The sequence below is a fragment of the Urocitellus parryii genome, chromosome 1 (genome assembly GCF_045843805.1).
Source record: "Urocitellus parryii isolate mUroPar1 chromosome 1, mUroPar1.hap1, whole genome shotgun sequence".
In the NCBI taxonomy this organism is placed as follows: domain Eukaryota; kingdom Metazoa; phylum Chordata; class Mammalia; order Rodentia; family Sciuridae; genus Urocitellus; species Urocitellus parryii.
The window spans coordinates 41,140,087-41,160,370 of record NC_135531.1 but is presented as its reverse complement, the minus strand read 5'-3'; the positions used below and the strand labels follow the sequence as shown (position 1 = coordinate 41,160,370).

The 20,284-nt window shown below is 35.4% G+C and overlaps 1 protein-coding gene across 1 annotated transcript; it reads left to right on the top strand.

Moving 5' to 3' along the window:
* The first annotated feature begins 7,341 nt into the window (after window positions 1-7,341).
* Mocs2 (molybdenum cofactor synthesis 2) lies at window positions 7,342-18,934 on the top strand. The gene is given in 5 exon segments (XM_026385940.2): window positions 7,342-7,439; window positions 10,519-10,646; window positions 11,267-11,417; window positions 12,289-12,412; window positions 14,594-18,934. Coding segments are annotated over 5 exon segments (570 nt in total). The 3' UTR covers window positions 14,663-18,934.
* Window positions 18,935-20,284: the final 1,350 nt, after the last annotated feature.

Below are 20,284 nucleotides of genomic sequence, written 5' to 3'. Positions count from 1 at the left end.
TAGAAAGTCAGTGTTAGAAGCTTTCTAGATCCTACAGCATGATCTTTAAAAGAGCTTTAGTTTTCATTGGCCAACAACTTCTGAGTGGTGTATTTCTCTCCTACTCTGAATGTCTTGCATATTTAGATGTGCATATCTTGGATTTGGCAGAAAAAAAAATTTGGAGCCAGCTTTCCTCTTCCATCTGAAACAATAATACTGCATATTAATTTTAGAAAATGATCAATGACGAAAAAGCTATTTTATAGCTACCTACTTTCTTTGTGAGGTGAAGGATTTGCAATTGGAAAAACTAACCACAAGGGGGAGTGCTTTTTATCTAAATTTTCTTGAATAAACTAAGAATAGAGCTTTTATGCTGAGGTTTGCTTTTGTAAGAGACCAAGCAATAAAATTATACAAGAAATACATGGTGTTTTTAAATAGCCTAATTCAATCACAAAACTGAATCAACAATATTTTGTACACCCATAAAGTACAAGACACTATGAAGGGCTGTTTATTGGTACCATGTTATATTTTGTTTTAAAAAGTCATTTGTATAGAAAGATGCTTGAAATTCTGGGTAACAAAAATAAGATGCACAAATAAGATACATAAATCTAGATGTATATATGTTGCACTTGTATTTCAAAAAATAACTAGTGGATCTTCTATTTTTCAAAGAAAAATTTAAATTCAACCCCAAATAATTTAAAGACATTAGTACAGTACCTAGAATTCACACCATATATCCCAAAATTCCTTTGAGATGTTTTCACTGATTATAAATTCTGCTACACTAAAAAGTAAAGGATATTTATAAACTGAGACTTAAAAACCTACATCCTATATTTTTAAACATATATGATTATAGTCCTCAGCCTGCTTAAAATTACTGGTGCTAAGTAGCATTTCATGAAGAATTTATAACAATAGGTGTAGGATTAGATACTATTTAGGAGGTGAAAATAATGGCAGAAAATATTTGGATGGAAATAAAAACAGGATCTGGTTAGTATTTATGCTAAGATAATATAAAATATTTAGATTTTGAAAATGTGTGAACTCAGCAGATAAGTTGGATTTTAGAAATCAGGTTATAAAAAATATTCTCATTTTAAGCTCAGTTCAATTGGAGGTTGAGCTGTAGCATGAAAAATTAGAATTAATCACGGCAAGAAAGTAATTGTGCTATTTTTGTTGAGTAGGAAAAAATATCCATCCCCCAAACTGTTACCTATTTGTTAAAAAATTGATAGAAAAATACATCAATGAATTCTGATTTTGCCAGGCATTTCTGGGGAAAATTATTTTTCATGAAAGATCTTCCTGATCTTTTAATGAACTTTTGTAAAAGTCTGAAATGCTCTTATATTTCCAGCCTCACAGAATTTAGTCTTTTTTTTAAAATCTGAAAATAAAATGGAAGGGTTTTTGACAAATTTAATACTTCTAAAAGCAAATGATATTCCTTCTGGTAAAAAATAATAGAGTGAATGGTGGCCTCAACTATGTGTTTATCATAAATTATTGCTGAAGTGTAATACAACTACTGCTTCTAAAGTTGTTTTATTATTCATAAAATAGTTTATTGTATTCTCTTCTGATCATTCACTGGTTTAATTAAAGAATTTATAATTAAAATGAAACCAAAACCTTTGGAATAAGATGGGAATTTTCTGATATCAGTCTTTTTTACATTCTTACAAATTATAATAAGGGATATTGATTTAGTGATTTATTTATTTAAAAGAACTGATCCACATCTCAATATAGGCAGAAAAAACATTTGACAAAATACAGCAGCCCTTCATGTTCAAAACACTAGAAAAACTAGAGATAATAGGAACATATCTCAACATAGTAAAGACTATCTATGCTAAGCCCCAGGCCAATATCATTCTAAATGGAGAAAAATTGAAGGCATTTCCTCTAAAAACTGGAACAAGACAAGGATGCCTTTTTTCACCACTTCTATTTAACATAGTTCTTGAAACACTGGCCAGAGCAATTAGAGAGATGAAAGAAATTAAAGAGATATGTATAGGAAAAGAAGAACTTAAATTAGCACTATTTGCTGATAACATGATTCTATATGTAGAAGACCCAAAGAGCTCCACCAGAAAATTTTTTAGAACTAGTAAATCAATTCAACAAAGTAGCAAGATACAAAATCAACACCCATAAATCAAAGGCATTTCTGTATATCAGTGACAAATCCTCCAAAAGGGAAATGAGGAAAACTACCCGATTTACAATAGCCTCAAAAAAAAAAAAAAAAAAATTCTTGGGAATCAACTTAACAAAAGAGGTGAAAAATCAATACAACGAAAACTACAGAACTGTAAAGAAAAAAATCAAAGAAGACCTTAGAAGATGGAAAGTTCTACCTTGCTCTTGGGTAGGTAGAATTAATATTATCAAAATGATCATACTTTCAAAAGCACTATACTGATTTAATGCAATCCAACCAAAATCCCAATGACATTCTTCATAGAAATATAAAAAGCAATCATGAAATTCATCTGGAAAAATAAGAGACTCAGAATAGCTAAAGCAATCCTTAGCAAGAAGAGTGAAGCAGGTGGCATCACTATACCAGACCTTAAACTATATATACTACAGAGCAATAGTAACAACAACAAAAAAAAAAAAGCATGGTATTGGCACCAAAACAGACTGGTAGACTAATGGTACAGAATAGAGGATGCAGAGACTAACCCACAAAATTACAATTCTTTTATATTAGACAAAGGTGGCAAAAACATGCATTGGAGAAAAGATAGCCTCTTCAACAAATGGTGCTCGGAAAACTGGAAATCCATATGTAACAAAATGAAATTAAACCCCTATCTCTCACCATGCACAAAACTCAATTCAAAGTAGATAAAGGACCTAGGAATCAAACCAGAGACTCTGTGTCTAAGAGAAGAAAAAGTAGGCCCTGATCTTCATCATGTCAGAGTAGGCCCCAATTTCCTTAATAAGACTCCTATAGCGCAAATATTAAAAGCAAGAATTAATAAATGGGAAGGATTCAAACTAAAAAGTTTCTTCTCAGCAAAAGATACTGTGAGGTAAATAGAGAGCTTACATTGGGAGAAAAGTTTTATCCCTCACACATCAGACACAGCCCTAATCTCTAGAGTATAGAATGAACTCAAAAAGCCGGGGATTGCTCCCTGCAGGACCCATAACTGTCTCTGCAAGGAACAGCCCCAAGCCTGAGCATTTTAGGATATTCAATGACAAAAACTACATCAGGGTTGATGTAGCTGTAAGCAAGCAGGTACAGAAGCTGAATTGGGCAGTTAGCGAGACAATGCAATGGGTACACTGGTATTTCCCACAGGATTTTCCAGGTTGGCACAATAGAAAACAAGCAGAAGGGAAATGGGTCAAAATGACCATAGTTGAGTACAAGTTAGAGAATGGTTACTAACATCTAGACAATCAATCTCTGACAAGGTCTATCACTCATGAAAAATGAAAACCAAAGAGAACAATTTTACATTTTATAAGAATTGCTATTTTGTGTTGCCAAGTATGTTATGCTAGATAACTATTAATGGGTATAGAGGTGGGGCTTTCCCATGGGAGAAGCATTTCTTACATAATATGGAGTCTCATGGTAAAATGAAGTCTGTTTGGTCATTGCCCATATAGTCTGGCCCATAACAATCTTTCCCTTGTTTTTCTGTATGGATAAACATCATCCTTGATGTTTATCAGTTTTACCCGGAAAAATAAAAGTGTGTGTGTGTGTGTGTGTACACACACACACACACACACACACATATGTATGTATGTCAGTGCCTGCCAATTTTTCCTGCGATGGTATCACCAGTCTCACTTCCCACCACCTCCTTTCTTGCCTAGGGTACACCTGAGTCGCAAACTGTTTTTCCTTCTGCGAACTCATAATGTTGCTTTATATACTTGGCACAGGTAAGAAATGACCTCATTTCTCATCCTGACAAGGTCATTTGCTTGTACAATTCTAGTAGATTTGGCACAAACATTTTGGTGAGACTTAGCACAGTCGTGGTGCAGCAGAGCAGGCGCTGTACTGGCTCAGACACTTGCATAACTCAGCAGAGTTCAGGTTCACCTTTAGATTTCGCTTTGACATCTTAATACCACTATTCAGTTTATGATCAGTGTTTCTTACAAATTTAGAGTATTACCTTATCAGAGCATTCGAAACGTATCAGATTGGTAGTTACTGCTCATTAGTCTCTCAGTAATTTATCCTCATGTTATCCATTCCCAACTTCATTCCCACAAGGACTCTGCTTTAAATTGTTTACAGTTAGGTGACGTAAGTGTCCCTCCCCTTGCAGCGTACAGTCCTGGACGGAAAGTCTTAAATATTAATGATAACTCCGTATACCAAGTATAATACTAGGCACAGATGTTACATTTCCTGGGACTGCTCTGGGTCACCTGAGCAGCAAATGAGCAGTAACTACCAATCTGATATGGTTCGAAGGCTCTGATAAGGTAATGCTCTGAGTTTGTAAGAAACACTGATCATAAACTGAATAGCGGTATGAAGATGTCAAAGCGAAACCTGAACTCTGCTGGGCTATGGCAAGTGTCCGGGCGAGTACAGCGTCTGCTCTGCTGCTCCACGACCTCTCTCCGGAGAAAAGGTCACGTAGGGCCACCTCTTTCACCACATCCACACTTAGTCTTCGCGGGAGGAAACTAAAGCTTTTGCAGAGCAGTTCGCCGTAGGAACCCGGGTCCCCGGCTGCGGAACAACGGGGCGGAGCTAGTCGTGCGCATGCTCTTTGAGGGACGCCATCCGGTTGCGCCTGCGCCGTGAGTCGGTCAGGCTCCGCCTTAGCGGGTCTAGTTTGAGCAAGGTGTCCTTGCCGGGATGGTGCCGCGTTGCCAGGTAAGGGGGGAGAGTGGGCGAACGAACTTGCCAGGGTGCCTGGCTCTCCTGGACCTGTCTGCCCCCCCTCTCCCGCCACAGACCCAGCCTGGCTGGATCAGGATGACCTTTTTCCATTCCTCGCTCCTAACGGACGCCCAACCTGGCCTACGCCTTGGGTCCAGGGCCGCTACCGCTAAGGTGGTCTCTTTCTTTGAGGGCATTGCTCCTGCCACCCCAACAAAAGTCAAGTCCACTTCACAAACTGTTGGTAAACAAATCAGGGCGTTCAGAACCCGTTCGTTTCTGAAGGCGCGTGAACTTTTTTTTTTTTTACAGCTCTCTTTCTCAGAGTATTAGTTTGACCAAGATGCATCTTTAATTTTTAAAAATGCACTTAATTAAGAATTCTTGGGAAGAATTGCGCCTCACCGATGGATTTACAATCCCTAGATTGTTGGCAAAACCTGTCAATATTTCATAGAGAATAATTAGTGCTGAGTGACAGGTGGCTATACTTGGCCAGATCCCCTAGTACCGGGCCTATTGCACAGGTTTCTCTTAGGAAATACCAGTTTATCTGGTATTTCAAACCTGCTTGCTTTATATAAATGTCAGGATTTGTATGTTGCATAACTTGATCTTCCATGACGGCTGGATCAGTGTAATGTAGAATGGAATCAAAGGTCATTTGGCAACCTTGAAAACAAGCCATTCAGTTGTTGATTCGGTCATTTGTGTAATTCATCTCTTGACTCAGACATTTGTTCAGTTTGAAAAAAAAATGATTTTTTTTTATGTCAACTGAATATGGGCTTAATGGAAATCAAAACCAAAAACCATCCATTACTGAGTTGTGTTTAAAACATAAAAATTTTCCAAAATTTGAGCTTTTAGAGATGCTGCTTTTTATGGGTTTTCAAATTTTATCTAACATAAAAATTATTTTTTTTTAAATAATACATTTGGAAAAGGAGAAAACATCAGTATGAACAGTCAGAAAAGGACTATGAGTTATTATTAAAATCATTTTCTTTCCTTTCAGGTTGAAATATTATATTTTGCAAAAAGTGCTGAAATAACAGGAGTTCGTTCAGAGACCATTTCTGTGCCACAAGAAATAAAAGCATTGCAACTGTGGAATGAAATAGAAACTCGGCATCCTGGGTAATTAAAAATTTGTAGAATGCATGTGATTAATACTTTTTAATATTGTAAAATGTAAATATTTTGTAGAAGTATTATGTAAATAAAATATAAATGATAAAAGTAAAAATGGTTTATTTTGATTTCCATGTGCAATATCAAAAGGGATTCTTTGTTATATTTTTCTGGATCTACTCCTGAAAACTTAAACTCTAGTATTTAGAAATTCACCATTCTTTAAGGAAAGTTAAAGATAATTTACTAAAAAGTCACAGTAAACTGGGATACTTCCAGACAGATACGGTTATATAATCTATAATTATTTTCATAATCTACAATTGTAATAATAAAAAATTTAGTAATCTACAATTTTATTGCAATTATAGATTCTGCATTTTTATAACACTAATGAAAATTTTATTGTTTAAAAACATGCTGTAATCTTTTTTGTCCTTTTCTCTCTTTAGAATACTCCAAATAGAAATTTCTAAGATTAAAAGAAAAATGAGTTACCACAAACTCTAAATGCTACTGGAATTGAGTTTTGCAATATTTGATTTGTTTTCCCAGATTCTTGAAAGCCAGTAATTTTATTGCTGTCATTCTCACCTCAAATCACTTTTGGAACAAAAAAAATGAAAGTGACTTATTTGAGGATGTTCTGGAAATAGTAGTAGTGCCACTGAAGTCTGTATAGACTTGGAAGTCCTAGGGCTATGTTAAAAAAAGACTTCAGAGGTCTGTGGGTGTAGCTCATCAAGCTTGATGAGGCTCTGGGTCTGATCGCCAGTAACATAAACAGTATACACAAAGACTGGACATTGTGTGTTCAAAAGGAAACCTCCCTTTCTTGATTTCCTAAATTGCCCTTCATTCAGTGAAATCAGTAATTAGCCTCTGTACTATTTTACCTTTAACCTGCTTGTGGGCAGAAACTTGATCTTATAGGAAACTTCCTAGTTCTACTTAGTATACTTAGACCAAAGACCAATGGAAAGCCCATGTTCTGATTAGAAAATTTTTGGTTTGAATGTTGCCACTAGTGTAGTTTTTGTTTGTTCACAGCATTTGTTAAAGAGTTGTTAGCATTTTAACATGTTCTTTGCAACGAATAAGTGTGTTCTTCAGTGGTTAGATCCTTTCTCCAAAGAGTATGACTTAATTAGTAACTTTGCAGGTGATGTTTCATATAGTGATATTTATGCAATGTCTTTAATAATACAGCTGAAGAGATTTGATGCCTATCACACCTTGATACTTCTCACCAGACTTTTTCTCCTCCAGATTGGCTGATGTTAGAAATCAAGTGATATTTGCAGTTCGTCAAGAATATGTAGAGCTGGGAGACCAGCTCCTCCTCCTTCACCCAGGAGACGAAATTGCCATTATCCCCCCCATTAGTGGAGGGTAGTGCTTTTGAACTATCTAGGTACGTGAGATTTGTTTTTCTTAATCAGTCTTCTGGGGAAGGGTCAAACAGATGATAACTTGTATGTGGTTTGTTGTTACAGTATATTCTTTGTAATTGCACCAGTTCATTATTTTTTTTTCCCCTGTATTGGGGATTGAACCCAAGGACACTCAACCACTGAGCCAAGTCTTCAGCCCTTTTTATTTTTTTTAATTTGAGACAGGGTTACCCTAAATTGCTTCGGGACTTGCTAAGTTGCTGAGGCTGGCTTTGAACTTGTGATCCTCCTGCCTTAGACTTCCAAGTTGCTGGGATTACTGGCATGCACCATCATGCCTGGCTTGTACCAATTCTTTATTGATACTGTTGCTCTTTCTTGATACAATTTTAAATACCTCTCTACCATCCTTGCATCAGCTTTATTTTAAGCAGTTTACATGTGATCATTATATTCATTTAACATATTTTATGTGTTGGGCACAGTGCTAGACTGAAGTATTGATATACATATTTTACTGGTGGAAAAACTGAAATTTAGAGAAGTTACAAAAAATTTGCCTTTGGTCACATATCTAATAAGTTGCAGAGCCAAATTGGAATTCATATTATTGAACTCTGTACTTTTTTTTTTTTTAACAAATGTACTTAATAATACTAGATAATAGCTTTTGTGGGGTGCAGAGAAATGTAGAAAAATTACACAGCTAGAAGATCAAAAGATCACTGTGCCTGAAAAGAAAACTTACCATTGTGGAAGTATAAAGGAGTAGTTCTATTGTTATAGCTGTGTTATAGGTGTATCCATGACATCTGCTAGATGTTAGTCTTTCCAAATAACTTAATCCATATTGAAGTAGGTTGAAGTGTAAGAACATTCTTCAATATAGTGTGAGATATCATGCTTTTCTTACGTATAAAGAGACAGAATGAAGCTTACTTTATTGCCAACTGAATAATAAATGAGGTAGAAATCAATCATTCCTGATTAAAAACTCTTTGGAAAGAAAAAAAAGATGTAACTTTGATAGGGATTTTATCCAAAATCAATAGTAAACATCATACTCAATGGCAAACCTTGATTCCATTAGAGAAAGGAGCAAGCCAAGAACTCCCTATTTAATTTTTTGTCCACTTTTCCCAACTTTCTCAGAGGGCAGTGCCACAAAAAAATTGCAGAATTAGTCTGTACAGTGGATTGCCCAGCATGGCTATATTTAGGGACCTTTCTCATACCTATCATCTGGAAATTCTTTGTTAGATATGCATCTCAGTTTTATATGCACACTGTAATTACCTTATCACCATTGTGATTTCAGAAGATTCTAAAATGCTGGTTTTCAGAGCTTGGAATTTATTCAGAAGACAATAGACTGCCATGAAAGGTGTGTGTGTGTGTGTGTGTGTGTGTGTGTGTGTGTGTGTGTGTAATGACTGTATCTGTTCTTTGGACAGATTAGAAAGATTACTCAACAGCATTGCATATTATGTGGATACTTTTGTCAGGATTTATGTTATGAAATTTTAGAATCTGCTAGTTAGGTTTTAGTAGTCTTGTACAGTAAAAAATTTTGAGAGTGTACTATGATTTGGAGCACAGATACCCCATTTTGGCTACCTGTTTAAAAGCAAGAAGAACAGGTGTAAGAAGCTTCTGTGGCACGTACAGCATTTGAAATGCCCTGGAAACTAGTGGCATATATAAGTAATTGCACTTTTCAGAAGTTAGAAGGAGATAAGGTAATATAAATTAGATTTACTAAGAGTTCTTTGTTAGAATTTCAGCACCTTGAAGAGTCCATAATTTCTCTAAGCCTCCTTTCATTTTTCAATTAAGGTGAAATCTCCAGGATTTGTAATCATACTTCTTAGGGTCTGCAAGGTCTTACCTTCCTGTCCGGCCTCAGGTCTTCCTCTCTTCTTTGCTCACTGTGCTTAGGTCTCCTGGAGGTTCTGAATGTGTCAAACTCTTTCTTGTTCCAGAACCTTCACATTTGCTAGTCCCGTCTCTTTATTTGGGGATCTATCCCATTTCATCACATGGCTGCCCTCTTGTCTTTTAGGTCTCTTTTTGAAATCTTCCCTCTTGAGGGAGACCTTTGGGATCCCTTTTCTCTAATAGCCCTCACACTTTGTCTCAGAACCTGTTTATTTCCGTAAGTTATCCCCATTTATGATTCTTCTTTATTGCTTTGTTCTTTCCTTGGAATACAACACCCTGATGACAGAAGCCTATGATTTTTTTTGGTGTGTGTTGGGGGGTACTGGGGATTAAACTCAGGGGCATTCAAGTACTGAGCCACATCTCCAGCCCTATTTTGTATTTTATTTAAAGACGGGTTAGAGACGGGGTCTCATTGAGTTGCTTAACATCTTGCCAGTTGCTGAGGCTGGCTTTGAACTTGTGATCCTCCTGCCTGAGCCTCCTGAGTTACTGGGATTACAGGCATGCGCTAGCACACCCAGCTGGGCCTGTGATCCCCCAACCCCTGGGTCTGTAATTAATGTCACAGTCTCTGACACTTAGTGAGTATGTAATACTGTTTGATGAATTAAATGCAAAATACATGCAAAAGCCTTTGTACAACACCTGGTTAAAAGGTGTACAGTTTATTCTCTATTTCTTCTATTACTTGACTGGGGTCATACCTCGGTGTGAAAGCAACTTAGTTCCTGTGGAAGTCACTGTCATTCTTGCTTTCCCAGTCTTCTTTTTGGATAAAGGAAAAGGCAGTCTGGGTGTGGTGCTTGGTTACATAGTGATTAGAGGTGAATTGAATGAAGGCAAAGGTGGTAATATTTCAACTATACCATGATGGGAGATACAGGTAGTAATTGCAGAGTTGCAATAAATTGACAGAAGAGCTGTGTTACATTACAGTGACCATGCTAATATTGAATTACTTTTTACACATGCCTGATTCATTAGGGCTATTTATGAATATAGCAGTTATACTAAAATTTTACATTTGCTTGTTTTTATCACCCAGATCAATCATGTCTCCTAACACATCTGATGTAGAGAAAATATAAACAGTTCATAAGTTGAGGGGTTTGCTTCTAGTATTTGTACTAAAGTTCATTAATATCTTATTTCCAGAAAAGATATGGACAAAGTTGAAGAGACATCTAAAGACATAATAAAATTTACTGCTGAGAAACTTTCTGTGGATGATGTCTCCCAGTTAGTGACATCTCCTCTCTGTGGGGCAATATCCCTGTTTGTAGGTAAGTTGTATTTTAACAGTGTCTATTGTCTGCATGTGGCAGTAGAAATCAGTTAGGGTTGTCCCTCTTCAGCATTAATAGTCAGAGGACTTTGAGCGATAAACCACGATTACCCATGAAAGTGGGTAGAAATTGTTTTAGTGTTCATTTTGTTTATTTTAGTAACCTTCAGATTAACCTATATCAAATTACCAGGCATTAAAAGGGTATGATGGAAGTCATTGCTAGGAGAGAAAGTTGTATATTTTCCAAATGTTGAGTAAAACATATACTTGATTATAATTCTAAAAACAAAAATATTTTTCTTTTTAAATGTCAAATGCTATTACTCAGAAAAGTAATATAGCCTGTTTTGTCATGCAAATGTTTTCAGTAAGCTTGCTTAATCAGTGTTCTCTTATTTCCTTAACATTTTTGGGATAATTATCTGTGATTTTCCTAATCAAGTTTTGTTCTTAGGAAATTTCAAAGCAATTTTCAGACAAAAATTTATGCTGTTTATTTACAATTTAAATATAATCCTTTTAACTCAACCATAATCCTTTTAAATTCTGTTAGTGTGTTATTTCTGTTGTCGGGGGATAGCCTAATTGTTTCTTCTTCTTTTTTTTTTTTTTTAGGGACTACAAGAAATAACTTTGAAGGAAAAAAAGTCATTAGCTTAGAATATGAAGCATATCTACCAATGGCAGAAAATGAAATCAGAAAAATTTGTAGTGACATTAGGCAAAAATGGCCAGTCAAGCACATAGCAGTGTTCCATAGACTTGGGTATGATTTTCTTTACCAGTCTTGAAGTTGAGCATGATTGTTTTCCATATTTGTATGAATGAATGCTGTTTCTGTAATCTTAGGAATCCTATGTTACCGTAAGAGGAAGGTTTGAATATTTTTCTGGAGGACAATGAAGATAGTTCCCAGTACCTTAAAGGCTACTTGTTGGGTTGTAATTTTGGAGAGCCCTTACTGTCTCTTTTGCTGTAACAAAGTGCAAATGTGCCAAGATTTTCAGACCCTGGGGCTAAGGGCCTATGTTAAAGTCCTTGAGGTCTTTGAGAATTGTCTTATGGTCTGTACTCTGTTTATATAAGAATCTGTTATAGGTCTGAATCATTGAAGTAATTTGCCTTTTTGTAAAACTAAAAAGATTAGAGTGCAAAACTTTAAAAACAATCAGCAGTTAAGCCTATATCTGTCATGTTAGTTGTTATTTTGTTGTTAATTATACTTTTGTTAATAACCAGTATTTTTATTAATAACAAGCATGATCAGTCCTATTCCTTAATATCGTTTGCTATTTATTATTTAAATTCTATGTTATTCTTATCATGTTGCAACTTTGTAGCTTTAGGAGTTACCTGGCAGTGTGCTTTGTTAGAGTCAGATATTTATTGGGTCAACAAAAGGACTCTTTTTTTTTTCTTAGTCCCTAACAAAGGGGATTTGTGGATAGTTGCTAACAAATTGGCCACAAGATCAGCCTCAGCATCCCCTCTGCTGAATGCAACTGGAATGAATTACTGTTTTCTAATTAAATTGGATGTTTGAAATAGAACTACCATATGTTCTAATGTATAACTGGATTTTTTCCTACATGTATATTAGGAGGTGATGGTAATTTTTTTTCATCATCTTTTTCAAGTTTGGTTCCAGTGTCTGAAGCAAGCATAATTATTGCTGTGTCCTCAGCCCACAGGGCTGCTTCCCTTGAAGCTGTCACCTATGCCATTGACACTTTAAAAGCCAGGGTGCCCATATGGAAAAAGGTAGGTTAAGAAGTTGCCTCATTTTGCCATGTGGACATTATTTTTCTTAGGAATTCTTTGATAAAGCATGGGGAATAGGAGAACATACACAATTTGTACTTATGCACTTTCCTTAATAATTGAATCTTGTTTTCTTTATATGTAAAACAGCACATTTATATAATATCTCCCTTCTAAGTTTGTTAAGCTTGACAAACACAGGCCCCAAAGAATGCATGGCACAAAGCAGGCCCAGCAAGCAGAAGCAGTTAGAATTTGTAGACGGCAGTGTTCTCTGGGATTCATGGGTGAAGTATTCCCTTGGGAGAATCCCCTTCAATTAGAGGATCTTTCTTTTGCAGAGTTGTACATGGTCTCTGACTACTTAGGCAATGGCTAAAATAGAAATTCCTCAGGGCAAAAGAGCTTTTTTCTAAAGCTTCTTTATATGAAAGAAATAAATAAAAGGGTTAGATATTGCTGTCTCTGAGAAATGCGTAGTGAGTGAATTTAAAAGCATAAATAGAAAATCATAGCTTATTTTTTGTCAATAAGTCAAGCACAAGCATTTCTCTTTTTAAATAGAGCATTCTAAACTCCTCTAATTTCTCCCCTGGTTTTGGAGCATTAACAGTGGCATTGTTCTGTACTTATAAACACGTGTAATTATACTTCTAACCACAGAGTTGCCCATAGCAGTATGGCTATTGGCAAAGCTGAGGAATTAATGAGCAGCTCAGGGGATCAGAAGAGCAGAGGAGAGGAGAGGGCCAAGGCTTTAAAGGGTGAATCTTCTGTCCTTTCAGGAGCCTCTGGCCTCAGTCAGTAGGAAAGATGAGCAAGTAGGACTCTGAACCAGGGCCTAAGGAGTTTCATATCCTAATTTTCTGAATAAAATCTGAAATGTATTATTAGGTTTCAGATTTTAGGAAATAATTGGGGATTAGAGGATAGAATATATGAAAGGAAGCTTAGTAAAGCCCAGATGTATTGTTGCTTTGCTATGAATAAGGCAGTCATAGGCTTTTTACAGAGCCTAAGGCAGGCCCTGGAAGAAGGAGAGGTAGGAAAGGCATTTCAAAATGAGCTTCCAGCCTAGGCAGCAGGGATGGCTTTCTTTACCAAGGATAAAGGAGTTCACAGTGAGCCAACAGAAAGTAGAAGAGAGGGTAGCCCCAGGAAGTAAGGGCAAAGGGCAGGAGTTGAGACATACTGTCATTTTTAGGCTTTAAGAACCAGCTGGGTTTTCTATTTGCTTTTCTCTCTCTGTAGAGGGTTGGGGGAATTGAGTGTATTCAGTGATTATGTCCATGAGAGTTAAGAGCTTACAGGGAATGATAAGCTCACCAAATGGAACCAACAGGATACCAGTGCCCAATCCTCATTAGATGGAGCTGAGAGGCCATTCAGACCAAGAAAAATGGCTGTTTTGAGGAAACTCAGTTCCAAAAGAATTCAGAATAGCAATTCAGAAATTGATCAGAAAATTCAACAAAGAAATTGAAATAATGAAAACAATTTTGAAAAAAGAGAGAGATCCTGGAGCTGAAAACTACAGTGAATGAACTTAAAGTCAATTGACTTTGGAATCTCCTCCATAAGGGTTCTGACAAGGGTGGGAAAAGAAAGCAGTGTGTTCGCTCCCTTCCTTCTACAGGGATCTGAAATCTAGTCTCAGTCTAGCCTCTAGGCTTGGAGATCATCTGAGATGTAAGAAAGTAGCCGGCAGTTAGGCTCATACTGTACTGAGCCTTTTACACCTGAGTGCATTAGCTGGTTTCACAACTAATGGAATATCCCATTTCCCTTTGGAAAAGTGTACTGCTTAGCAATGTAAGGTAGTAGGTGTGTTGGAAATAAAAAATGTTTAAAACTAACAACTTTCCATCTTCCCTTGCATAAACTGATGTCTCTTGTCATGGCCTGAGTGGAATTAATTACTTATTTCCTCCTGTAGTTGTACTTTGTCTTGATAGAGCTTCTGGGCTCTCATTCTCCCAATTAGGGTTGGGAGTCCTTAAGTGTAGGGAACACGTGTATTCACTTTTCTGTTCTCAGTGCCTTATGTAAAAATGTTGATTGGATTATTAAAAGTGGAGCAGGTTGAAATAGATATGTTATTCATTTGTCTAATTTATTCAAATATATTTTTATTTATTAAAATGATCTATTTTGAGTACCTATTTTGGTTCTGTTTTTTAGGAACTATATGAAGAATCATCATCATCTTGGAAAAGAAACAAAGAATGCTTTTGGGCAACCAACAGTTAATCACTTATGTTTTTTCGAGCACTAAATCTTAGTAAAGTTCTATTGTTGATCACATTTTGATCTTTCTTCTCTACAGTTTACTGAAGTTTACTGAAGCACAGATTATACCTGTGGGACAAATGACAAAAAAGAAAGCAAAATACGTGGGTATGTAGTATGAGGGATTACTTGGGGCTAGCAATAGGGAAGAACCGTGATAATTGAGAGATGTCTGTGGAGATATATCATATCCCTTCATGACTAATTTTCAATTGAAACTCAAATCTCATTGAAGTATGGCCCCCTCCTCACTACTTCCATGCCATTGCATTGATGGTGTTAATATCAGGGTGTATTTTGGAAATATTGGTCGAACTGGAAAGTCATTGTCAGTTTTGATATTGTATGTTAAATATTTTCAGAACATACATATTTTAAAAAAATAAACCTAAATAAACCCATGATTTTCAAAAGTAAAAAAATAGTACTTTTTTGTTTTTAAAAATTAAATAATACCTAAAATATTTTACATTGCAAAGACTTTTAGTATTTTGGAATCTGTAATTATACCATAATATTCTGTCTTATTAGTTATTAATATTTGTTAATATACAAATCAATATAAAATTATTGAACCTAACTACCAGGTTAATATGTTTGTGTTAATATGTTAGTTGATTTTTAAAATTTGACCCATAGCTATTTAAACAAATTAATGTAAGAGAAATTATATGATTATTTGTTAAAGCATTTTCAGAATAGTTTTCCTTCTTATACTAAACAATGATCGAATTTTTGATTAGTCCACCTACATATGGTGTTTTGATAGATTTGAGTATAAATCCCATACAATTTTTTTTTCAGAGAGAGAGAGAATTTTTTAATATTTATTTTTTAGTTTTCAGTGGACACAACATCTTTTATTTTATTTTTATGTGGTGCTGAGGATCGAACCCAGTGCCCAGCGCATGCCAGGCGAATGTGCTACCACTTGAGCCACATCCTCAGCCCCCCATACAATTTTTTATGAAAGATTTTCCAGCTTTATTGAGGTATTGCAGTTCTTAAAGTAATAAAATATTGGCCTACTTTGGGCAATGGGCATCATCATAAAATTAGCATTTGCCTGTTACGAACAAAAACTGTAGTTTCAGACAATTAGGTTAAAAGTTTTCCTACTTTCTGTGACAAAAAGAAAAACCTATCTGTTGAAAACAATTCTTACCTAAGGACCTCATTTATTCAGTAAATACATATTGAATATCTGTTCTGTGCCAGACATCCATCCTTGTCTTCCAAGAAATATCACAAGGAAGATTCTGCATGTACTCTCTGGCTGGGAACTATAAGATAGCCACATCCACTTTAGGAATCTCCTGTTACTTAGCTCCTATTCCTTGGCCTGTATGGAGAGAGTATGCTAGAAGGACACTGGTAAGAAAGACAAATGTCCACCAATTCCTCACTGGTTAGGTTAGTCTTTCTGGTCTCAGCCTTACCCTTTCAGCTCAATGCCTTCCTCTCCTTTCCTAGAGTTGTCACCTGACCCCACTGGAGATCAGGGTTCAGGTATTGGATGAAGTCAGTTGCACTGTATCTGAAAGCATTCTAAAGTTAGTGGGCCATTGTAGATATTTCTAGGATTTACCTATGTTGTTAACATAATGTTTATTATGTTTAATGTATAATGTTAATATGAGATATATGTAGAAGTGAAATATTTCACCTGGAGCATGCTGAATCTGAATTTTAAAATTTTTAAAAATTTTAAAAAATTTTTAAAGTTTTATAATGCATTATACTGAACCTAAATAGAATCTTCATTAATCCTTACTTCCTTAGGAGTGGCTGAATTAATTGGTAGTTGAGATATTAAGGGGCTGGTATCATTCTGACATGTAGCCTTTGCAACTTGACTACACAACTAATAGAAGAGTAACCTAAAACAAACAAACAAAAAATAAGCCTTTAAGTGGATTGCCTGCAAGGTTTTCAAGGTCACCTTGAAGCTTTGACTGATTAGTAGGTGAATTCATTCAAGAATTGGGAAATTCATATTTATGCTCCAAGTATTTTTAATGGGAAAGATTTCATCATATTTGAAAGTAACAGCTGATATTCAATGAGTGAAGTATTCTGTGGATATTTTTGTCTTTTGAATATGATGTTTAGAATCCCAGTATATTTCCAGTATTTTTTGAGAATTGGCGATTAAGAAGGCAGTAGCTTGGGTCTTGATTTTGGATCCCTGAAAATAAACCTATTTGAGAGTTAGAAGGTGGATATATTTTGAACCTAGTTGTTTCTTCCTTTCCTTTACTACCCCTTCCATGGTCCAGACCTCCAATCTACTTCTTGTGATTGTGGATTTGCTTGGCCTGCTGACAGTCCTGCTGCCATGCTTCCCTCCCTAAAGTAGATCTCTAAGGGCCTTCTCATAGTTAACCACATCCTCAGACCTCACAGTTCTCACCGTGGCCTGAAGTCCCGAGCAGTGGGGCCCTAGCCTGCCCCTCACCCCCCATCTTGCTCAAATCTTGCTGCTTTGTGGTGACTGGTGCTGGTAGAATATTTCTACCTTTGAGAAGCTTCACTTGTTCTTTCTAGATTACTCTTCCTACAGACATCCCCATGGTCAGCTTCCTCTCTTTATTTCAGTCTCTGATCAAATGTTACCTCCCACAGAGAGTTTTTCTGGCTACCTCTTTAGAAACTGGAAAACTGTCCCCTACTCTGATTTTTATTTTGTTGTGGTACTTAGTGATACTTGATGTACTATGTCTGCCACTCAAATATTTGGTGAATGAATTACCAGTGTTATATATTCTGTCCCAAATTAAACATACCTGAAGCATGTATAATTGTCGTATTTTAAAAATGTGAAAAAACATCTGGATAAATTACTGAATGGGTAGATGAACTTGACTTTTCCACTCCTTTTCCTACTTTCATACCATAACATCTAGAATATTAGGATCTCTTTTACAGCAGTGATGAACTTTGGCTGTAGTTAGGTGTATCATCCAGCAGAGGGTGATAGAGTCAGGGTATAGTAAGAACAACTTTGAATCTTCAGTTTTATTTTGCATGAAAAAGTTCAGTTTAGTGGCCATTTTCTTTAATATAAGGTGGGAGTTGTCCATCAGTGAAAATAGGCCCTATTTTGTGTAAGATGATGTCCAATCTTTCATTAGTATTTTACTTTAAAATTAAAAGAGTTATGGTAGGATGAGAGAAGAATTTTTTTTAATGCTGTTTATAGTTTTTAACAGGTAATATAGAATAAGTAAAAGGAATTACCCTTAAAAATGAGTAAATATTAAATTATTTTCCAGTGAACTTCATAGGACAAAATGATAGCTTTAATACAGATCTTTGCTAACTTGCTGTGTTAAAAACTACTAATGCTGTCTTTTTTCTAACATTGAATTTAATGTGAGAGAGATGCCACATGTGTTGGTCGTTGTTCTGCAGTAAATTGTCCATAGCTGTTTCATTACCATGAGGTGGTCATGGAGGCATGTGACAGCATGCCTGACAGGAATAGGAGACTTCTGTGCACTGATATAAATGGCAGCACAAATGGATGTTCTACCCAAACTCTGTACTAGTGCACCATTTTATGCAATGATGGCAGTCTGTTAAACTAATGCATATCTTGTTTTAATGCTTCAGCATATTTAACTTTTATAATAAAAATACTTAACCCGTCCTGGTTACTCCAAAGTTTTTTTTTTTTCCTTTTAATTATACTTATGACTCTGCTTTTGGATGTTGCAGCAGTTTGGCTGGGTTTTTTTCTTATAAGACCAGACATCTGTGGCTACTAATATTCTTAGTCTTTTTAAATTGAACCTTTAATGTGTTCTGAGGCAAAGTGAGTCCATAAGACAAATACTGTGAAATGTATAATGTGTAAAACACCAAAACAAAATAGCTTTATATTCAAAACAACTTTAATAAATGATATTTTATAATGTGGTATGAAAAAAGTGGTTTTCTGTTCTGACCTCATGCTTTGATATAAGAAAAGCCATTAGTTAGTGTTTGTTGATTACCATTCTGATTAAATCAAATGAATTGTGCAACTTTATGTACAAAATGTATACATTCATTTTTATAGTTTTGGTGGAAAGGAAAAAGGCAAAACATTTTAATTATAAAAAGCAAACATTTATATAAAGGAACTAAGACAACTTCTTTAAAAAATATACAGTTTCAACATAGTCGTGCAATATATACATTTATATTTTGACTTCATCTGCCAAAATGAATCAAGTACGTATTATACTTTTTATATTTACATAATGGCTACATTTTTATTTAAAATTCAAAGAAGTAATTAACATTTTTATTTATTTCAAACTTTAGCCCCTTTCTTATCTTTCACCTCTAGAAGTTTTAATTTTTCAAATTGATTAAAATGAATAGTCCTGAATGTACTATATTGGGTATAATACTGTAATTGTTTAATGTATACAAATTTAAATATTAAGGAGGAATCAGAAAGCTCAGTTTAAGTAATCTATAATCACTTGTGTAATTATAATAAATTTCTTTGTTTTATTTACTTTTCACAGTTAATAGATATCTTTCACTATTTTTATAAAAATAACACTTCTAGCTGGAAAGATTTCTGTCCAGTTAGGAGTTCTCAGTTTACAGCTAAAATGAGTAAAGTACATTTTAAATCTCAATGAAGTTTCTTCCTTAAGCTATTTTTCTATGTTACTGTTTTATAAAGCTTATGTGGCAGCCAAGCATGAAACTCTGTTTTCATGACACTCTATACACCTGTCTATGTACCATTTATGAAATGGAAATTTTAACAGGACATCTTTTAAGCCTATACTTTACTTACTTTTAAAGCAAAAGTGTGGTTGAATGGAACACACAACTTCTATTTTTCTCCCTTAATTTCTTGGATGAATACTCAGTTTGTTTAGAAGTACTTGAGAAATTCACTCCTCCTGGGAGTCATTGGGCAATGTCTGGAAACATTTTATGATTGTCATGGCTGTGCCTGGAGGATGCTACCTGGCACCTAGTAGATAGAGGCCAAAGATACTGCTAAATATACTACAAGACATAGAACAGCCCACCACCTCACTCCCATGAAAACCATCTGGCCCCAAACAATAGTAGTAAGGCTGAAAACCCTGCCCTAGAGTGATATATGCGGAGACAAGTGGCTAATTTTTAGTTGGTAGTCTACTGACTCCATGGAGACTGTAATCCAGGCTGGTTACCTAAGCCAAGGCTAGTTAGAGCTCTCAAGCTCAATGTGTGATATCACCTTAGCTTACCCTTATCTAAGGAAGGTAAGGTGAGTGAAATCAAAGGAATGATGTGCCATTGTTCTTTGTAAATCACATTGAAAAAAAATAGTATGCATATATGCAGTAGTTACATGGTTTGTTAAATACTCCTTGTCAGCCTAAGGACTAGTTCCTCCATTTTTTTTTTTTTTAATAAAAATTTGGTTGGAATGAAACAGTCCACACAGCTGTTAAAAGAATCAGATGCTATGGCATGCTTCACTAGAGAAAACCATGCTGTTTTTGCTATAAACCCCTGACATTTTATGGCTAAATATTTTTTCTTGTCTGTTTTACTTTGTCAAATACAAAGTAAGTCATTAAG